The 21,475-nt window shown below is 41.0% G+C and overlaps 1 protein-coding gene across 1 annotated transcript in view; it reads left to right on the top strand.

The window, feature by feature from the left end:
- Positions 1-21,475, top strand: part of XRN2 (5'-3' exoribonuclease 2) — a 60,349-nt gene that overhangs the window by 31,459 nt on the left and 7,415 nt on the right. Inside the window, exons 21-28 of the mRNA XM_067292607.1 lie at positions 371-454; positions 2,431-2,528; positions 2,619-2,698; positions 4,655-4,711; positions 7,607-7,675; positions 7,774-7,908; positions 9,314-9,441; positions 17,746-17,806. Of these exons, the coding sequence (XP_067148708.1) occupies positions 371-454; positions 2,431-2,528; positions 2,619-2,698; positions 4,655-4,711; positions 7,607-7,675; positions 7,774-7,908; positions 9,314-9,441; positions 17,746-17,806 (712 nt within the window). The remainder of the gene's footprint in view (positions 1-370; positions 455-2,430; positions 2,529-2,618; positions 2,699-4,654; positions 4,712-7,606; positions 7,676-7,773; positions 7,909-9,313; positions 9,442-17,745; positions 17,807-21,475) is intronic.

Below are 21,475 nucleotides of genomic sequence, written 5' to 3'. Positions count from 1 at the left end.
ATTTACCTCCCCACCACCACCACAACCCACAAGAAAAAGGCATTAATTGTTTTGGAGGACTGCATACAGGGTTTAGCTTTGAATCGTGTGTGTGTGTGTGTGTGTAGCAAAGATTACTTGTGATAGGATAATTCCATGAGTTAAGTGAATTCTGCGACCTTCTGAATTTTTTCACTAGAAGAAGAGGAGTTTAAGGGAATGCTTTTTTGTTTGGGGTGTGGAAGGGGTGTTATTGCTGGGTGTTTTGGCTTGGGGATGTTTTGGGGGGGTGGGTTTTTTGTGTTGGTGGGTGTTTTTGTGCTTTGAGTTGGTTACCTCTCAGACAATCTATAATGACAAGTGTGAAAAGTAATGGTGTGTTTTTTGGTAGGTGTTGCCTTGTTGCCATTTGTTGATGAGCGACGTCTTAGAGCTGCCCTGGAAGAAGTCTATCCTGACCTCACTCCTGAAGAAAGTAAGAACTGTGATATGTCGTAGTGATTGTGTTTTCACTAAGACTCGTTATTACTACTATGTTGCATGTTGCATTAAACCCTAGATGAACCAAGTTCAATAGGTGTTTGCTTGATTTGATTATGCTAAGTTGCATCTTCCTCTTGATGGGTGGTGCTGGTAATTGGAATGGGTTTGTTCTTGTAACTTTAACTTACATTTATTTTAATGAAGTAGGCCTGCATAGGACTTAACCTGAAAACTAGATTGCAGCTTAATCATATGAAATGCTTCCACCAGTATATGCTCCCAAAGTAATTTTTAGATGCATATGTTGCAATCAGAAGAATAAACTCAATTTCTAAGGTAAGAGTTGATGGCAAAACTTGATAGGCGTATAGCCTAGTCGCTGACCAGCAGGCAGAGAATACCAGGTTATGGTACAGGAAGTTTTCTGTTAAGCTTGTATAGGCAAATTTACGTGTTACTTTCTGCTTTGTACGAAAGCGATGGGTTGGTTCTTGTAGGTGAAGCTATCTTGGGAGATTTTTTCAACCTGACTGGGTCTTCAGCATTAAAAAGAGTTGGGGAGGAAAAGAGGAGCCAGTCAAAAACTGCAGCTACTGGTCTGGCTTTGATGCAATTTGAATTTCCATCTGGGACCATCTAACTGAACAGAGCACAGTGGGCTGTAGGCCCAGTGGGAGGAAGAGGAGTGAGGTGAAAGCAGGTTTAAGGTACATAGGACAAGGTACAATGCCACAAGACAGGAGGAAATGTAGAATAACTTAGAAAAGTTGTCAGGATGGGAATGAGGAATTATTTTCTGGTATCCTTTTTCTTCTCAAATAAATCTTTTTTTTGCTTGGTCTTGCCAAGATTTTAAATGTTAGGGATTTTATCCTGACTTGGCCAAGTTTTAAGCAATTTTTCTTAAGAAGGAATGGGCTTCATCTCTCATCTGAAAGTCATCCTTGTGTGAGCCCTTGTTTATCTTGTTCACCTTGTTTATCTTCTTGGCCTATCTTCACATCTTATGTACCCTGTCTACCACCATAGCACTCAAATACATCTTGAGTCTCTCCACTTTGGAAGGGGAGTGGAGAATCCGGAAAAAATTTCAGGGAAGGTATCTGGTTTGTGCTTTATAACTAGTTAGCTATGTTTTCCCTACCAGTTCTGACTTGCACAGAAGACCGAAGATTGTTGTTTGGGATTTGTCAGGTTTGGTTCTCTGTGATTCCTGAACTGGACACTTCTAGTTGAATCTTTTAGGTAAATTTTGAGGAAAAATTACCATGTCTGCCCATGTGTTCTGGACTTCTGAGCAGGTGAAATGAAGAAACATAATCCCATGGTTATACTTAGAACTGTAGAATGAAAGATGTTGCTACTCCTGGGGAAAAAAATCCTGAAGTTAGTCAGCCACCAAAGCTGGCAGCTTCCAAACATTCACTTGGCTTATGTGGATATGCCTCCATTTTTTTTGATCTCATAGATATAAGGAGGAGAATCTGGATCCTATGCTCCAGATCCTAGTGGCTTGTGAAAAAGCACCCCTAGAAGCTGGCTTGGGGAAGCTGGTTTGCTTTTTCCTTCCAGATCTCTCCTACTTCATGCTCAGTGCATCCTGACTGCTAGGTAGACAGGCTAATCTTATTCTGCAGCTTTACAAAACCTCCTCTGTAAGCATACAGAACAGAATGAAGATCTTTCCTTCATTTTCTTCACGTTCATGATGTACAAAAAATAAATTCATTTGAATAAACAATGGTAATATCTCCCCAAAGAGACTCTTTTTCCTCTGGAAAACACACCGCTTCATAGCAAGAGCGAGTCAACCCCCAAGAGGTGCTCACTGCATTTTATCCTAAATCAAACCAAAACTTTCCTCTGGAGGGAAACTGGTGGAGTACTCAGCAGAACAGTGCTGATCTGCTGTATTCCTTCATTCTTCTTTGTTCTGAACTCTTATCCCATTCTTTTCATCTTTTCTAGATAGAAGAAATAGCCTTGGTGGTGATGTTCTCTTTGTTGGGAAGCATCATCCACTTTGTGATTTTATTGTGGAACTGTACAAGTCCAAAAGTGAAGAGGTAGGTCATATTTTTTCTTAAGGGATTGCATAGCTGGTGAAGGTGGTGCTCTGCTAATGCCCTTAAGCTGAAAAATTATTTTTTCCATAGCCAGTGGATATACCACCAGAACTGTGCCATGGAATCCAGGGAAAACTTACACTGAATGAAAATGCAGTTCTTCCAGATCAGTGAGTATGGCTTTCAGTATGGGTCCTTTGATGCTAAAGGATGCTTCCTTCAGTTATGTCCACGTCTGAAGATCTCTTTGTGCCCACAATGAAGAACCTAAAACTCCTGACAAGCAGTGCATTTAGTTCTGAGGCTAAGCATGTTTTCCACTAGGATTCAAAGTAGGTGGTGTGTAATATTGTCAGTATAAATTTAAAGGAGAAAAGAAAAAAAAGGCTTTGGTCCTGTTGTCTTACTATTTCAGAAGTAGGCTTTTAAAATAGCATCAGAAATCTTTAAAATGCCAATAAGTGCATTCAATGGCTGATGAATCAGTTTCTTGGAACTTATCATTTTTGTCCATGAAAGACTGTTTATGTATTTGGTAATGTTTGATAAACTTCAATAGGTAAATGGAGACTATATACAAAAAGTAGTAGTAATCAGTGGCCTTTTTTAGTAGTATCTTGTTGCTTTGATCTCTGCTTTTCTATGAATGTTAATTTAATCCAGTCTGATGTAACTTCCAGTAGTGCATGCTGTTAAAATTTAGTATCTGCTTTATATAAGCTAATCTTAGTTGCATTAAAGAAAAACGCAGATTAGAGGTATACTTCACTGTTTTCCATTTAGGCAATAACACTAAATTCAGGAATGTACCTTTCTAGATACATGTACAAAAAATGTTAATTTTTTTTTTGCTTTCTGGATAATGTATTTAGTTTGAGAAATTCAGTGTAATCCTCACATTGGTTATGTATTCATTTATTTAACTTTGCTTAGAGGCATAAGCAGGTGTTCAGTAACTCATTTGCATTAAACACACTAACACTCCAATTTTGTTGGACAGATAATGTATCCTAAGTCACACTTACTAATATACATTTCTATAGTCTTGTCATGGCTTGTGAAGAATATGATCAAATCAGAGCTGTTCTTGGAGGGAATAGTAATGCAGGAGAAATAAGGCTCTGAAAGTTTGAACAGAAAGCTTTGGGGAGCATAGACAAGCCTCTCACTCGTTGAATTTTTGTTTATCCTTGTGCTTCTATGAGCGAGTCTGTCGCTGTGGCTATGAGCTGTTGGCAAATTATTGACTGCATTAACTATCCTAGAGAGGGCGTGAGAATGGGATATGTTTTTACCTAGAGAAGCATCGCTTGCTAGGAATTTTCTGAAGACGAACAAGCATTTATGTTGCCACTTCAAAGTACGTCTTGCTTTGCCGGAATGATTTGGATCAGATTCAGCCAGCAAGCGTACAGTTAATGACCTCCGCGCATGGGTACGTGCCAGTTGTGTGCAGCAGCACGAACCGAGGGATTTCATTCCTGATTGAGTAGGGTAACCTCCTCTAGCACGTTGTCTGCCTGCTTGAACTGAAGGGGTGTTGTTTCTTGGAGAGGAGAGAGGAAAGGGATGAGAAACAACTGCACGTCAGCCTGTTAAGTCTCATTCAGAAAGGAAGCTCTTAAGCACCTTATAAACTCCTCTGCTAAGTATATTTGGGTTTTTTTCAAAGCCCCCTTTTTTTTTCCCCCCCCTAAAGAAGCAGGTTTATATGTCTCCATGCTGTCTGTGTGTCTGTCTCTGGTCATCTGCCCTCTTTGAACCTGCTTACTTGTTTTAATCACATCTTTAGCAATACAGAGAGGTTTCAGAGAGAGAAAATAGTTATGGGTTTTGTAAACAGGTAGCTGGGTAATGGGAAGTGTGTGAACTCCTCTTTTAGATGCTACAGAATCCACATGGAAGATCACATGCAAGAGTAAAATCAGCAAGGAATAAGGATTCAGTAATTCCGCTGCTTATAGAACTATTTCATTTGGGGAAAAGACGAGTTAATTTTCAGACTCCTTTAATTTATCTTTGTCATAGGCTTAGCTGACAGAGAAACATGAGCGATAGCAACAGAGAGAGTGGATCCAGTGATGAGAAATACATTACGTTTTGACAGAGTTTTTCCTCTTTACTAGGACAGTGGAGTCTCCTGTTCCAATGTTACGCGATCTTACACAAAATTCTGCAGTCAGGTAAGCAAACTCTGGGCTTGGAATGCAATGACAAAATACACCAATCAAAATCCCGTTTAATCTGGTGTTTTGAGGTACTGAATTTGCTGCAGAATCCAGCTGTTATTAAAATTCAAGCTTTTGTTTATGTGTTTCTGTTTCTCTGTGGAAAATTAAAGCCAAAATATTGTGTTGTAATGCAGCCAGCCTGGGTTCAGGTGGTTAAGCAGAGTATGTAATTGTGTGTCCTATAGGAGGGATGTCTGAAACAGTTATTTCTCAGTGCATTAAGCTCTGTTTTATGCCTTCAGGAAAAATGCATCTTTCCTGCTGTTTCTTTTCCATTTATTGCCTGTTGTTACCCATGGGCCTTTGGCAAGCAAAGAACAAAACCTATAGAACTTGGTATTCTGCATTTGGCCCTTTAAATTAAAAGTAAAACTAAACTTCTGAGACCAAGCCTCTGAGGCAAGAATTGGCTATCGATTGAAAGCCCTCTGGCCCTTAATTTTTACTCCTTGGGTCTTTATCCATCCCCCTTCCTTGCATTTCCCAGAGGATATCTGGGAACATAAGCTGCATGTCTTTAACAAGACGCAGTGATGAGGGGGATTAATCTCCCTGACTGGGCAGATATTCCCTGCCCTGTAAGTGTTATCTGGCAAAGATGCCGCAACCAAGGAGCTTCCTCACAAGCCATAAAAGACCTTTCATACTAGAAGACAAGACACCTTATGGATGTACTTCTCTGCATTCTGCAAGTCAACTCTCCCTCTGTAGCCTTAGTAATAGAAGGAGGTCCCTCCTTGGCCATTACTCTTTTTACTTTAATCATTGCTCTGTTCCCTGTCTTGTAACTGTTGCTTAACAGAGGATTTCTCCTTTCAAGTGAGATTATTTTCCATCTGCACATTGGTCACATCATGATGAATCTGCTTGCTAATGTATTTCAGCCCTTCGTGTTAGGTGTTTTCCCTCGTTCTAGCACAGGAGACGGGTGCGAGGCTGGCGGTACGTGGTGGTCCCTTTAACAGTCTGATCTAATCTATTAGGCGGTGTAACTTTTATGTGGGAAAGGTGACTTTAAAGAGAAAGAAGTACCAAAGCTTCAGCACTAGCAATGACATTTCTTTTTCTCTTACCCTCCTTTTTATTGCAGCATATCTAGGAGTAATACTGACTTAGCCTAAATGTGCTATTTGGGAGAGTAATAGGAAACTTCATAATGAATAAAGAACATTGAAGAGTTTCCAAGGATAAATCTTAGGGTCACAGAAGAATTGAATTAGTCATGCACTTGACAGCAAATTTCTGTCAATCTTGTATGTTGTGTGTCATTCTCACTTAATTTGGCACAGTGCAGTGGACGTCTAATGCTTGTCCCTATAACCTTTCATTTCCTGAGCCACGTAAGATACTTGAGACACTGAATATCACTTGTGATCTGTCTGCATATGTTTTTTTTCTTCAAGGAGGCATAACTTGGTTCAATAAGTACAACTGTTTATAGACAGTAAGAAATGCTAAGGTGTGGCTTGTCAGGATATTGTTGGAAGGATGTTCTGAATTGGGGATTTAGTTACTTTGATTGACAAATTAAAGGTAGCTTTGTTTTTCCTTCCACTACGGTCAGGAGGTTTGATTTGTTGTCTCATTTCTCTACTGCAAAGACTTTTCTTCCTGTCTCTTGAGATAGTAGGAGCAATCATGGTTCTGCTCTTCGGTTCTTGCTTTCTTGGAAAATTTAGCCAAAATCACATTATTCTTTTCCTTCCAGTCTAATTCATTTTCTGTGCTGAAAACAGATGTATTTCATCTAGAAAAGTATTCCGAGTTGTTTGCTTTTATCTTTCTTGGCATCCCAAGTATTCTTCTATATCAAATGGTAGATAGAGAACAGAAGAAGGTTGGTGCTGGTATTCAGAGATGTTCATGATGGAACCTGTCTGAGACATGGATACTTTCACCAGGAGGTTGGAATTGCTAGGTGTGGGGGTGAATTTACCTAAAGCAAAGCCAGACTGTTGTATAATGAGCTGTACCAGCAAAAATGAAGCTTTCAGCCACTTCTTGCTCTGATACTAGTTGTGGTGACTGTTATACTGGGCTAGGATCACCAAAACAAGTGTGTTCAGTCCCTTTGGACAGGTCAGAATGCAGAGTCTGTGCGATGTCACTGGAAATGGGTGTATGTCGCTCCACTGGAACTACATGCAGCTGCAAAGCCTCCTTTGCGCTAACGGCTTGTTCTCCTTAACCCTTTTATTTCTCCCTCAAGGAAGTTCAGGATTTCTATACTGGCTCTTCTTTATCCAGAGGGGAAAATATGCAGGCATAAGAATATATAATGGTCCTTATGGAGGTTTTCCCTTTGTTTCATGAGCAGAGTCAAAGGAGGATGCCACCTTTTCCTTCTGCTTTTTCTCTTTTTTTCTTGTTTTTTTTTTTTTTTTAATGTATAAATTATAAGACTATTACTTTGTGCTTAACCTTGTCCCAGGAAATTTCCACTTTTAAATTTTGTACACTTTTGTCTAGGCTGCATAGCAAACTAATATCCTTCCTGTCTATGCTGTGGCATCCTTTGAACTTAATTTGAACATCAAGTCAATCAGTGCTTTGACTTGTGGATTTGTCACCACACAACGGAGATGTTTTCTAGACATTAAACTTGTTTTTGGACTGACTCTTGATACAGGGGGAAAAAGGTCACCCTGTGGAAAATAATGGAGATCATCCAAATGTGTCCAGTCAATATATCCATGTGTAAGAAAAGCTCTTTGCAGTTTAAGTCATGGATTCTTGTGTCTTATCTCTTCTGTTGTGTAAATCACTCTCTTAATAGAGCAGTTATTACTTATTCATTGTGCTCGTCTTAATTATCAATAAACCTAATCCACAGATATTTTCTTCTAGTATCTCTTTCAAAGATCCACAATTTGAAGAAGACTTTGTTTTCAAGGCTACAGTGTTACCTGGTGCAAAGTAAGTATCCGCTGTCAGTTTTCAAATACTTCATTTGTCTTTTATTAGGCTGATTATTTTCTCAGATAAGTATTTACGGAGCCTCTTTTCATATTCAGGAAACCTCCTCCAGTCCTTAAGCCAGGAGACTGGGAAAAAACCAACAACGATGGTAGGCCTTGGAGGCCACAGCTTGGTTTTAATCGAGACAGGAAGCCGGTCCATTTGGACCAGTCGGCGTTTAGAACTTTAGGGTGAGTAGAACTGACAGCAGTACTGCCGATTGCCACGCTGAGATGTCTGTACGTTCCTTTACCGCTTAAGAAAAAGCGGAGGCGGGGGGAGAAATGCTGCCAGAGATTAGATGCTGGTGTCACGTGTTGGAAACTTTGGCATATAATATTTAAATTCAGCACTGATGAAAATTATATGTGATAGTATCCTTAAATAAGTGAATTTTATAGTGATGCCTTGCTTTTTTTTTTTTTTTTCCCCCCTCTCTGAATATTTCTAACTGGTTTTCCTGTTGTTTTTTCAAATTGTCTGGTGAGTACTTGCTTGAAGTACAGAACATACAATGAGGATATTGCGCACAAGTGATACTTAAGACAGTTAGGAGGACAGGAAAGTCTTCCATGCTTTTAAAAAGGCTGTGTCTTACTACCTGTGTTCAAAGCTCATGTGCCGCACCATGATAATCCAGTTGGTCGTCTTTGTTCAAGGCATTGTCGAAGTCAGTTTCTTACTAGTTCTCCAAATGCAAATCCAAATAACTTTCTCAAGTGCTCTAGTGCAGAACAAGAATGCTTCAGAGCACAAGATTAGAGAATGAGCCTGGGTTATGTATTAGGAAAATTATGGATAAATGGAATTGTTTTTTCTTACTGGGAATGGCAGGAAGCCATATGTCTATCAGTGCCAGACTAGAGGCTGTTTCAAAGGAGGTTGTAATACTACTGAATAAAAGCAAACTGTATAAGCAACTGAACATGATTCTCTTTAGGAAGAGAAAATAGTTTCTTCTTCATCCTCTGGCTCTACAGGAGTTGGAAAAAGAGAAAGCAACACCATTCCTTCCGTTCACGTGTTGGAAAGCATCATTATTCCGCTGCTACACTTGTGAACCACCTTCTGTTCTTCCATCTCATAGTTGCAAAAAAGTATAGTTGTGTTATTAATTACATGACATCTTATTAAATCATTATTTCGGAATAAGAAAGTCCGGAGTGGCAGACACTGTGAGCATTGAAGTCTTAATGTGAATATAGCTCTGTGCAGGAAAAGCAACAAAGGCCTGGCAAACATTAAGGCATAAATATAAAATTAAGGCACAAATTCCCCTTCTTGGGAAATGTGACAGCAATTCATTTTTCCTGAATTCTTACACTGTTCGCGGAAAATATATGTTTTTCTACTTACTCTGGCTCACTATAGAAACTTCAGAATTTTCCCTGGACCAGCTCACAAAGCTTGTGCTTTCTTCGTGATGCGCCTGGGACCCTCATCCGTAAATGAATCGCTGCATTGTGTGTGTGCACATCTCCACTGATGCACTGGAGAGAGCTGGGGTATTTGATGGACTGGGTAGCAGCTGTTCTATAAGATGGCATTTATAAAAACATCCTATTCTCTCTTCTTTCCATTTCTTACGCATAATAGGCATTCAATACCAAGGGAAAGAGGGATGCCAGGAATGTATGCCAATGCAGTACCACTTGGAGCTTACGGGAACCCATACAGCAGGCCGCTTCTAAGTGGGCAGCAGCAGATTCCTAAATTGTTGTCAAGTAAGTGGGTTCTGCTTTCTATGTTTCCAAGTAGAAAACTTTTACGATTTGATTTGAATCTGTTGCATTGTACCTATGTGAACATACTAAAAAGTTAAAGAATTTTGTGGTGTAAATATATCCTTGCACTATGGGTCTGACAGTGGGATTTCAATTGCTTTTCTGGCACGGGTTAACATTTGAGACTTGTGTTAGAGTAAATGCTGCATCTGCCTTCCCTAAATTCTGGCCCAAATCCTGCTGCTGCAGGAATGCTGTGCGGATTTTAAAAAGGGCAGCGGCTGTTTGAAAATGTGAAGCTCAGGTTTGCGTGCTGTGACACAGCCTTGATAGGAGCGCTTAGCTAGTGAAGACTGGTGGAAACTGTTTCCGGTTTACTGTCATCACTCCTCTCTGTGTCTTGCCTCCCAAAATTACAGATGCTATTTTAGGTATTGATTGCGTAGCGCTCTCGCGTTTTAGGGTTCACCCTATTCCATGGAAATGGACACCATTTTTTTTTTAATCTCATAGATGTATTTTCCATTCATATTGAATAAATTCAAATAGGTAACTTGTTTTCCAACTGGTATGAGAGCTGAAGGGAGGGAGAAAGAAGAAAATCCATTTTTTATGTTGAATGTCAGCTACTCCTGTTTGGAGGGAGATTTGATGTGCCGTGGTACGGATGGGACAGAGGACACCGTGCTGTCCCTGCTGAGGCTTTCGCCTTTACGAAAAGGTGGTGGGCAGACGGGCATCTATGAGTTCCATGCTGTACAGTAGTGTCTAGTAGCTGTATTTAAGCATGGCAAATACCATGAGCCCAGGGATTTTCAGCCTGCCAAGACCCTGCAAAAAATAGAGAGAAGCAAGCCTGGTATTATTACAAATTCAGCATATGATAGACTGTCCCCCCCCCCACACACACACACTGGAAAAATATGACAGTTTTAAAAAGTTGACGGCTACTGTTCTAGTCCCAAACAATTTTAAAGCTTGCTTATTTCCTCCTGTGATGTTTCTTTGCCAATAGCAAGTGGACTCGGTAGTACATCGTCGTCCCGCAGGAGATGCGTTTTGACTGATTTGGTGTTCTTCTGTCAATGATGGAAGTTCAGGCCGTACGCTTTTTGTACGCTTCTTACATTTCAGATGATTGTATTCAGATACCCTAAGTCATCTGGAACCCTCGTGCCTTGAGGACCTGAATTTTAAACTCACTTTTCACTTACCATATGTGAGAAGGGTGGCTTGTATTACCTGGTTTGATATTTGTCCCTGAGATTGATCCTGTCAAAAAGTAATCTGCATCTCGTACCTTCACCCTGACCATGTATGCACGAACCTGATTCCTTTTGAAGAGGAAAAGCTTTTTTCTTCCCGTGAGAAGGCAATGCTGTAGCACCAGCATGAACCCTGACTTTTCTAGAAGGGTTGCTGGAATAAAACGGCAAAGTACATGCTGTTCACTCGAGAGCTCTTATGACCAACCTCTCTTTTAAAGGCATTAATGCCAATTTGACTTTGTTATTTAGATGCTTGACTGGCCATGCTGTTCAGAGCCCAACCAGTTGATGTTCTGACAAAGCAAAAATGAATACAATCCTAGAAAATAATGAAAATGCACCAGAAAAACCATCTTTGAAAACTTTTTTTTTCTCCTTCCAGGCATTGGTTAATTGTCATAAATTTGAGGGAAAAGGTTTTACTTGAGTTAATTCAAATAATTATTTTGCTTAGATGAAATTAAATATCAAGTCACAATTTGAAATGAATGTGATGGTCTTTGCCAAATGTCTCGCTTCCATGAGCTGCTCTGGTGTTCGGAGAGTCGAGAGCTGCTTACAAACTTGAGACCTCTTCCGCGTCTGTTTGGAAGCTTGGAAGCAAAGTGATTGATTTTTGTGTTGCCCTTTTTTTTGGAATTGCTGCAGTGAAATGTACTAAAATGTTTCCCGCTTCAAAATGCAACTGTGTGCCTGTAGGTAGGATCCCATTTTGAATACCTTAGCCCAGTATTTAAATGTGATAGGAAAAATAACCTTTTGTCCATAAAGGGTTCCTAGTGTACGTAATTCTGCACATCTTCATAATTTGGCTGAATTTCAACATCAGCAGAAGCAGCAAACTTCCTAGAAGTTTGATGTTTGTGTCTGAGGAGAACAGCAAGAGGAAGAGGCTGGCCACAGAAAACAGTTAATGCGCAAGGCAAGGTGACAACTCGGGAAGGACAGTAGGACTCTGAACAGAAGAGCTGTGGTGACTTGCAGAGAGTGGCCGCTGCCTCGCGCGGGCTGCCCAGTCCCCCTTTGGAGGTTTGTATCCCTGTTCCTATTGCAGCTGCCGCTCCAGTTTTGGACAGCTAGCTTCAGGTACACGGGAAGAAGGGTTTTGCTCGAAGATGCCAGACCGAACTGGATTCACAGTCACGCTTTCCCTTCTCCCGACTGCAGCGGGTGTTGCAGCTTCTGGCAGAAGGGTGGTAGCAAACGGTCGGGAGGTCGGCAGTGTCCTCGTCTGCTTTGCTGCTTGCTTGGTAAGCAAGAGGAGCGGTGGAAGAGGTGAGAGAATCCTGTCCATTTGAAACCGCACTTCTTCATTCTGGGAAGGAGTGGTCTGTGTGAAGAGCTCCCCTAAAGGACATCGGTGAATGAGTCCTGTCTTCCTGCCTGTGATCAGGTGCTGCATTTCTGTATGTTGAATGGGACTGAGACAGGAGGGAGCTTGGCTAAGCTGCCTGAAAGGTGCAGCCTAAAAGATGCTTTAAAGTAAGTGGGTTTCATTTTTCAGCTGAATTCATGCGATATTGCGTTATGCAATCGTTTGAGGTTTAAACAGCTGAGAGAGGTGAAGTTTTATAAGCTCCCAACAGTTTGTCATATGTAGGAGACCAGATTACTGCATATTGAAGCTGTCAGACTTCTTATACTTGACTTGCATTTCTTGACTGCATATGGAACAGCAACTAAATAATTAAGATCAATGGCCATTCTAAATTAAACTTATTGTCCAGTCCCAAAGTAGATGAAGTGTACTTGAGCAGGGGGTGAAGAAGCTTTCTGTGTAAGGAATCAGATTGGTTTAAGTGGAGAGACAGATTGAATATAAGAGTCTGAAGCTATTAACTTTGATTAAAAGAAAAGAAGTGTTTTTTAAGCAAACAGAAATATGATCTAAAAAGAAGAGTGCGGGGAATGGGAAGGCAGAACTACCAGCCAGGCATCGTGTTTTTGTATTCGTCTCCAAGGAGAAAAAGCATGTGTGGGTTTGCAGGGAGAGGAAGTATTCATGAGCCCAGTAGTCCCTATACTGTTGTCTATGACTTCTGAAGCTTGAGTCTTGACACTTTGTGGGAAATACTTATTTCAAAGCAGTTTTCTGAGCCTTACGTATGAGGAGCTGATGTTGCCAATTAGGTACTTACAAAGCTCTCATCCTCATGGCATCTGAGCACCTTGTGTTGTATAGGAAACACTCCAAATGCAAATATGCCCCAATGTCATCATTCTTTCAAATTGAGGAGGCTTGAATCCGCTGATCGATATGAAATCCCAGTCCATCTGTTGGCCTCAGAAATTATCTCGGGGCTTTCTTTCACACATCCTTTTCTCCCCTCATCTCCTGCCCCCTCCTCACCCCCAGATTGCCTCAGGCATTTCCAGTTGCTGTTCTGCAGGTGTGCCTGACAAATCTAAAAGTAAGGCTGTTCAGGAGAACAGGATGGGTTGTTTTTTTTCCTTCTTCTCCATTGTGCCTCTTTCCTTAGTGCTGCTTTTTTCCATTAAGCGAAGGTTGAGTTCTTGCTTTCCTGTTCGTGCAGTAAAAAGAGGTGCCAGGTCAACCTGCTGGTGCTTCCAGCTCCCTTTATGGCACATTGCCTCGCGTGCTGCCCGCAATCGTTGTACAAAGACCTTTCTCACACAGCGGGGCTTGCAGGGATGCCGTTGCTCTCCGGGGCTCGTCATTCCAAACAGAGTTGAGAAGCTGGTTCCTGGTCCTCTGTTATAATGGGAAAACTCGGAATTGGGGATGGGAGTACAGCACGCTGAAAATGTATGCTTTGTCCCATAATTTTGTTGTGGACCCCTTCTCTTCTGCTAATGATACCAAGCTGTCCTGGGAGATCAGTCTCAAACTCTGACTCTTGATTTAAACCGACTGCAATGTGAAGTCTACAACTGACTAATTGCAATAGTGGTTGACTTAATGTTTGGGTATCACCTATCTTTCAGTCCCTCTTTATTTAACCGAAGTGTGAGGACAGTAGGTGGTTCAGTCAGTGAGATGAGCAGGGATTAAACAGTATCAGAGATCCGCTTGCTTTCCAGAAGGAGTTCCAGAAATGCGTCGTGCTGTCTGGTTGGGAGGCCGATACCCAGCTCAGGCCTCCTGGGACTGTCAATGCCAATTGGCATCGGCGTATCTTCAATCCTGTTCTACCACGTAAACAAGACCTGTTTAAACCAGACATGACTTAAGCCATTTAGAGGCCTAGTTAAACTACTTTCAAGTGCCATAGCCCAGAATTTCTGCCAAGATCAGTCTTCCTGGTGGTCACACTGAAGGATGTCTTTGCAAATGGGACCACGTCCACTCTAACACGTCATGGGTTCTGGGTTGTGTGGAGATGGTGTCAAGCAAAGCTGTTGAGATGGGAGCGCTTCAGCTACTCTCTGACCCTTCCTTCAGGAGGTGGTAGTCATCTCGTTGAACGGGGACAGTTCGTGTGGACAGCTTGTTTGCTCTGATGGAAACATCGGTTTAAGCGCGTGCCCCTTATTTCTCCTTAGCACCAGTTTCACCTGGACAGCATCTTTTGGCATTCCTAGATCTGACAGCACAGCTACCTCTCTGCCTTTTGCAGCCTTCTCTCTGAATTCAAGTACAAATGTCTCTGTCAAAGCTCAGATATCTTCAACTAGAAAATCAAATTAGAAGGAATGGGAAGGCACAAGCAGATTTTTATTTTTTTTTAATGAGGCAAGTTATCTCTTGTATCAACATCACATTCGAGCAGCTGTATAATTATGTGAGAGTAAAAGGTAGAAGATGTTAGAGAACAGTTGTTTATTACAGCATAATTGGATTGGGAAGCTTCCTGAAAGCACACATTCACTCAATTTTTATGTAATTCAGAAGATCCAGAAGAACTAGGGATGATGTGGTTAAAATTTACACGTTTTATGGAATTGATATAAAGCAACTTTTTATGCATTATGTTTTTATATATATATATGATGGAGTAAAATTGGCCTCTAGAAGGGTAATGCGGTCAACCCAAGCGCTGTCTCTTCTTCAAGAGCCTGCTGTGGGTGTTCCTTACTGTTGTTCTCTGATTTGACTTTGATGTGCCAATTTTCGGCTGATGAATAATTGTCTGTGCTGATAATTTGGGGAGTCAAGTGCAGCGTGGTGGTACTCTGTGAATGGCATATTTGGTTTCTGCAATCCAGGGTATCTGATTTATGACTTCCATTTCAGTCAGTAAACTTGTCAATTAGCTGCATTTGAAAAGTGATTTTGATTAGTGCAATCAGTAAACATAAAATCTCATCTTTGATTGCCGCACTGATTAGATAAATTGTTACTTGAGGAGCTGCTAGAGAAGGCAGTTTATTTAGCCTTATAGCTCTAGGAGATGCCTAAGTTTTAAAGAGTAAAGAAAATATTAATTGCCATTTCTTCTCCAATTTTGTACCTTTTTGAAGTGCAATTCACCGTTCCAAGCTTTTTCCCCTCCAAGATTGTCTATCAGAGAGCCGTAAAAATATATAGTAATAAGGTGACTTTTAAATGTTTTTTGTAATTGTTTCATTAAATTCTTTCTTAAGCCGCTCCCTAGAGCTGCAGAAAGACGTGATTACAGCAGGGTAGTTGGGCTCTTAGGTTTTCAGGTGGAAAGAAAGTGATGAAGTATGGTTTTTGACTAGCCCTTATTCAGGGATCTGTGTGAACAGAAACACTGTGCTCGGCGGAGACTGGCATCTCCCTGGGTGTCTCAGAGCACTCATTCGACCCCAGCTCTGGAATGGAAAAAAATGGTAATAAACTTCAACTAAAATTTGGAGTTGTGGCTGAGAGAAAAGAGGGAGAGGTAGTATTAATCTGTGCAGTTGTCTGGATACTCGGAGGTCTTACACAGTTCAGCCTTCAAAGAGGAAAAGCAAGCTCACCGTTATTCCTGCCGGACGATAGGTGTTTTCTGGAAGCCTGTGCTTCTCTGCAAGCAAAAGGAAAACCGGGCTCCCTCTCCTGTTTTGGGGTCTGCTGGCGCTTTCCATAGTGGTGTGACACAGGAACGTGCGCACCAGAAGCTCCAGCTTTGAAACGATCCGACCCCTATCTAGGCATAGGGGGTGAAAACAGCAGACCCGCAGGTCTTCTAGGTCTGTGTTGTGATGATGGAGCTGGAGCCTAGCAGTCATCAGGACAGCTGCGGCTGAGCTAAAGAGCTACAGGTGTTACAGCTATACACGGGATTTTTTTGTGAATCTACAAAATGTTTTACCAGAACTCAGTTCTGTAGCATCACATATGTTTCTAAGATGCTGGTATCCATGAAGCTATGAAATTATTAGGAATACAAAGTCATGTTAGGGTATCTTTGGATTGAAAGGAATGACACTGTCTGTCTTTAGCAAATCTACAGGTGTGTTGCAAAATTAAAAAAAAAAATTTTTTTTTTTAGCAGCTTTGTCTTCCTGGAGCTTTTTAAGGCATGAGTTTAAGGCTGTGTCTTAATTTTTTTCTTCCCCCAAAGTGGTTGAAACCAGCGTTGCGCACCTGGGTTTTCTTGTATTGCATTAATTTTATATTCAAATCCAGCATCACTAGAGAATCATTTGAGTCCAACCTGTTCATGCGTTTAAAAGTCGTGGTTATTCTGACAGGCTGATCGGTATAAAAGTGCTGCGTATCTAAATCTGCGGAGTATATTTGGAACAAATTTGTGCTCCTCTATCTTTTCAGCCCTTGCGATGCTTTCGGCTGGTTTGGTTACAATATACATGAAATAACCCGTTGCGTTGGGTAGGAGCCGGGCTGCCGGCGCAGGGGAGAGGCGCAGGTTTTCTGCTACCCGTTTTTCCCCCCCCCCCCCCGTTTCTTTCAAATTACTGGAAAGCTTTAGCGCACGTGAATGCTGGCAATTTAACCGGGTGTTGCTGTGTCCCGCCGTGCTGTGCCCATTAGGCAACTTCTGGAACCAGCTGCTAAAATTAGGTCAACTTAAACGCCATTGAAGACGCTCAAAGGTGTCGCCGAGGCTGCGGCTTTTGAGCGATACACGGTCTCGAGTGTTGCGAGCCGACCAGGGAGCTATTGAGAAGCTTTGCTTTCATCCTGTTTACCGAGCGGTTTGTTTAGGAGAACAACAACCATTTAATTGCAGGTCCCCTTAAAGCCGTGTTGTTTCTTCTGCCCAAGCTAACCCCATACAAAGATGTCGCAGTAACAAGTGAGGAGTGGGTGGTCCTCTTCACCGCGCTTCGTTAGCGCTAGGTCTTTGGCCAAGCTTCCACCAAAAAAAAAAAAAAAGTTTAACTCAGCCTTGGCTATATTACCTGAGAAGCCATTAATAGTTCATTATATATCATTACTGAGATCAGCTTTTAAATATCTCGTTCCTAAAACTTTGTTTACTTTATTTTGTGAACTCGTTATGCGCTCTGGCCGTTCTTTTAGTTTGCTTTACAGAGTAACTTAGCCTAAGCAGAGGGAAAGCTGAGCACGTTGTGAGCAAAAAAATTATTTGTTGCTCACAAACACGGAAAAGTACGTCCTGATGATGGTACAGCTGTGTATGTTTATGTGTATATATGTATTTTTATATACTGTGGCGATGAATATGTTTGTAAGAAATGTAAGTATTAAATGAATGAAGTCTTCAGTTGTTACAGTAGCAGTCATCTTTTTGCCTTTTTAAAAATCCCAGAAAACACTGATACCTGTGAAGGGTTGAAACGTGATCTGGGTAGTTCCAGCAATTAAAATTCTTTTTTTCTTACAGCTTGAAGTTTATTGGACATAATTAAAAAAAAAAAAAGACACAAGGCAAATGTTGCCTTTTTATCAATACTGAGCTTGTCACTGTCTGATGTAAAAGGGCTCTGTCAAAATATTGGCTCACCAATGGTAACCAAATAAGATTTGGTGAAATGTGTTTGGTAGTATATCCAATCTGGGCTCTTCCGTTCTGTTTGACTTTTTAAAATGAGTTTTATGGCACATTTAAAAATAAATGATGGAGTGTAGAAAGTAGAACACAGCTCTCTATTTATTTTTTTTCTTTTAACTTTTAATTTTTTTTGTTTTACCCCGTAGATCTTAGGCCGCAGGACTCCTGGCGAGGTCCGACGCCGTTGTTTCAGCAGTCACCGCAAAGGTAAGGCAGGTGCGACCGAGCTCTTGGAAAAAGGGGGCAAGAGGATGCGCACGGCTCTGGGAGGTTTCACAACATCGTTTCGTCTTTGTTTTGAGTTTTGTTGTTTATGTTTGTCTAAGTTATGTCGTACAGCAGTTTTTGAAGTTAATTAGTGTCCATGATTTATTTATATTTTGCGAGCGCGCTATACAGGGTTCATCCCTTAAAAGGTTTGAGTACTTTGTGTTAAAAAAGAAGGCGGCAAAAACACTTTCCATTAAAACTCAGCCTTCAAAATTAACTTTACTGTTGGTGCTTTGCTACTGTTCTTGGTTCTTTGGCCTTTATCTTATTGAAGCTTTTGAGATACTACGAAATTGAACACAGAGAGCTTAAAACTGCATTAGATTTTGGACAGGCTAAACAAATTTCTTTTTAGGAGGGTTGTGGAGCTTAATGAGGCATAACTAATGGTGTTCCACTTTTATCATTTCTGTGCTGCGACCGCAGCATTAGTACAGACTAGCCATTGATTCTTGCTACAAACCTCTTGAAGTCCTAATCAGCTTCTTTGGTACAACTTTTTCAGGCCTGACAAGCCTATTGTAGGGCAGTGTCACTGTAGGTCAGTAGTTATTAGTTGCCACTGAAAACAGTTTCTTTAACTACTTAAGACCGAACTGAATTAAATGCAGAAGGGACTCAGAGAAGGATTATGGAATCTGCAGTCCAATAAGTGCCATCGAATAGAAAGAATGTGACATGGTTTGATAATAAGGGATGTTTTACGTGCGTTCCTTCTCTGACAGCTTGTATGTCCTTAAGTCAGATGGACTTTATAAACTCCAGTATACCTGAGAAAGCTATGAATAATTATATTTGTTTGTTTGTGGAGGAATGGGAGCATATATGAGATCTTTGAAGCTTCTGCTCTTAAGCAAAACTTTTTTTTTCCTCTCTTTTTTTCCCCCGTGTTTTTATGTGCAAATGGGAAATATCAGCTTTGGGAGAATTTATTGAGCTCTCTATAATCACACTTTCCATGGCAACCGTTCTGATCCCTATTGAAGTAACTCCGGCTCCCTCATCCTGTGCCATGTCGGTGTGCAATCCTGCATTATAAACTTTGAGTTTGTCCACGTGAGTTGCTCTTCTCAAACGTTAATTTAGTGCAACTTGCGTAGTTTCATTTTTATGAAATATTGCTGCAGTTCAGGAGCTTGTGATTGTTTTTATAATGCTGTGCTTTTGTGATTTTTTTTTTTACCAGGCTGCTTATTTTTGCAAAGTGGGAGAGTTTCTCGGTTCACATATAAATAATTTCTTTCTGCCAAAACTTCTGTTTGTTTCTCACTCAAAATGCACTTTTTTACTTAATTGTGATATTAGACTGTGTCTCTAATCAGAATCCAGTCACAAGATTACTGCGCTTGGTTTATGTTAATATCTTTAGAAGCGATCACATAATGTCCAGATATTTTAGAACATTTATGCAGATTTATGCCGTTGTACGATTCAATCTTTAACTTGCCCAGTGTGCTTCTAGGGTTGCAATACTGACTTCAGTATTCGGTTCCTAAACTAGAGGAAATGTGTGTCCCCTGAGGTAACTTTAAATTGAAAATGTGTTATCTCAACCCAGAAAATAAACTTCAGGGAATTTTGGAGAATGACTTTCTAGCTTTTGAACAAAAACGGTACATTTACAATGCTTCCTCTCTCCCCAACTTATTTCTTGTTGTACCTCTGATAGTTTATAAAAATCACGAACTTGCCAGGCTTAGTGCTGGGGCTAAATAATTATGCTGTGGTTTTGGGAGGTGTTTGATTAACAACAGATGCCATGGGCTGATGTTGAATTACTTGCCCTATCGCCATAAGCACGGAGAGTTAAACAAAGGTTTTAAACGTATACGTGGGGTAGACGGACTCGGTACCGTTTTAGGGAAAAATGGTTGAACCTGTTGAACCGAAACCCTCCCGAGAGGTTTCCAGATCCCTGGCAGTACTGCTGCCTCCGGCTCTGCTCCTGCTCGCCGCCGCTTCCGGCGCGCGGGAAGCGACTGGGTGCCGACGGGGAGAGTCGCGAGGAATTTCTGTCCTTGTAGCACCTCAGCACCCAGGAGAAAAGCAGTTGAGGGAGAGGCCAACCCCTGCTCCAGCCTTGTAGCCTCCTGTCTACCCACCTCATCTGCAAATGTCCTTGATTTGCAGAATCAAGGAAGGGATAACCATGAAGCCCTGTCCTGTTCATAGGTGAGACTTCCAGGGGAGCTGATGTTGGAACACAGAAATGCTTTACTTTATCAAGTTTCCTGACGTTGTATTTTAGCTATTTTGTATGTATATGCATCAGTTTAATTGTAAGTTAACGTAACACGGGATAGTGCATTTGAGTAACTTTGTCAATATGGACTTGCGATATTCCAAATGGCACAAATCTTCTTTTTTTGTTACCTGCAAGGCATGCTTTTGCTTTGCACAAATCTCCACCCTCAGGTAACTCGACTCTCCAATTAATACATATACGAGATGGACATGAAGTCAATTGCTGTGAAGGCTGCAGTTACCTGGTTTGTGCCTACCAGATGAAAATCTAAAATATTGGCCTATAAAAATAGTGCGTAGTTCAGGGAATTGAGAGGAGCAGAAAGCTATATGCTGCTTTTCTGGCTTTAAGACTAGATACGTAATATCAGCTTTTTTCCTACTAGGTTAATCCCTGGAGTATATAATGGTTTTAACTGAAAATCACCAATTTCACTATTTAAGATTATCCTGAAGCTAAAACGGCCCAAAATATTAGAGATTTTAATATTAATGTGTTTCATTGGCTAAGGTCCCACCTTTTCACTAAAGAGCGCTTTGTTTTTAAAAACAAAGTTTAAAATTTGTACAAAATACTTAGTAACCTCAAATGAAACTTGTTTTGAACTTTCGCGTTCCGGGCATGTGACAGATGTGTGCCTGTGATCCTCAGCTGCTGAGGCTGTTTATCGCAAGCACGTTAGCGAAGCTGTAGGAACTGAGCGACTGTTGGTGAAAGTTCAGAACTGGGGTGATGCAGGTAATTCACTGCCCTTCTCCTTACGGCTGAGCAGTATACTCTTCCTGAAGAGTCTGCTCTTTTCTAGGAGTAACGAAATAAAATGTGAGTTCTCAAAGTGGTTCATCAAAAGGAATATCGTACCTGCAATACTGATTTGGAGCGTTCAGTCCCAGAAAATGCAATGTGCTATTAACTTTAAGGAAATGTTGTGTTGCTCCGCCTAATGAATGATTCGGATAACATTATGCATTTCCAGACATACATCTCTGATACTAAAAACAAAACTGCGCAGTTCAGTAAGACCATTTAGCTCTTGTACTGAAAACGAACATGCGCAAATACTACACGTTGTAATTACCAAGTGTGTATTTATCGGGTAAGACCCGTACTTTTATGACCTGGAATCAAGGCGTTTCATTTCTGGAGATGGTTGGAGTTTCTTTTGCCTTTGTGAAATTCAGATGGATGTTAATCCGTCCAGGCCCGGCGGTTGGCACACAGGCAAAACCTCTAAAACCACAAGTAGTTTGTATTGAAAAACATAAAGTTTTCACATCCAAAACGCCTGTTTTCATTCAGTTTACTCTTATGCTTACTTAAGGTTGTCTTAATACAACCTTTTTCTCCATTGCTGTTGGAGA

Source organism: Apteryx mantelli, chromosome 3 (genome assembly GCF_036417845.1).
Source record: "Apteryx mantelli isolate bAptMan1 chromosome 3, bAptMan1.hap1, whole genome shotgun sequence".
In the NCBI taxonomy this organism is placed as follows: Eukaryota; Metazoa; Chordata; class Aves; order Apterygiformes; family Apterygidae; genus Apteryx; species Apteryx mantelli.
The sequence above is the reverse complement of the archived record's forward strand: the minus strand, read 5'-3'. Positions and strand labels throughout refer to the sequence as shown.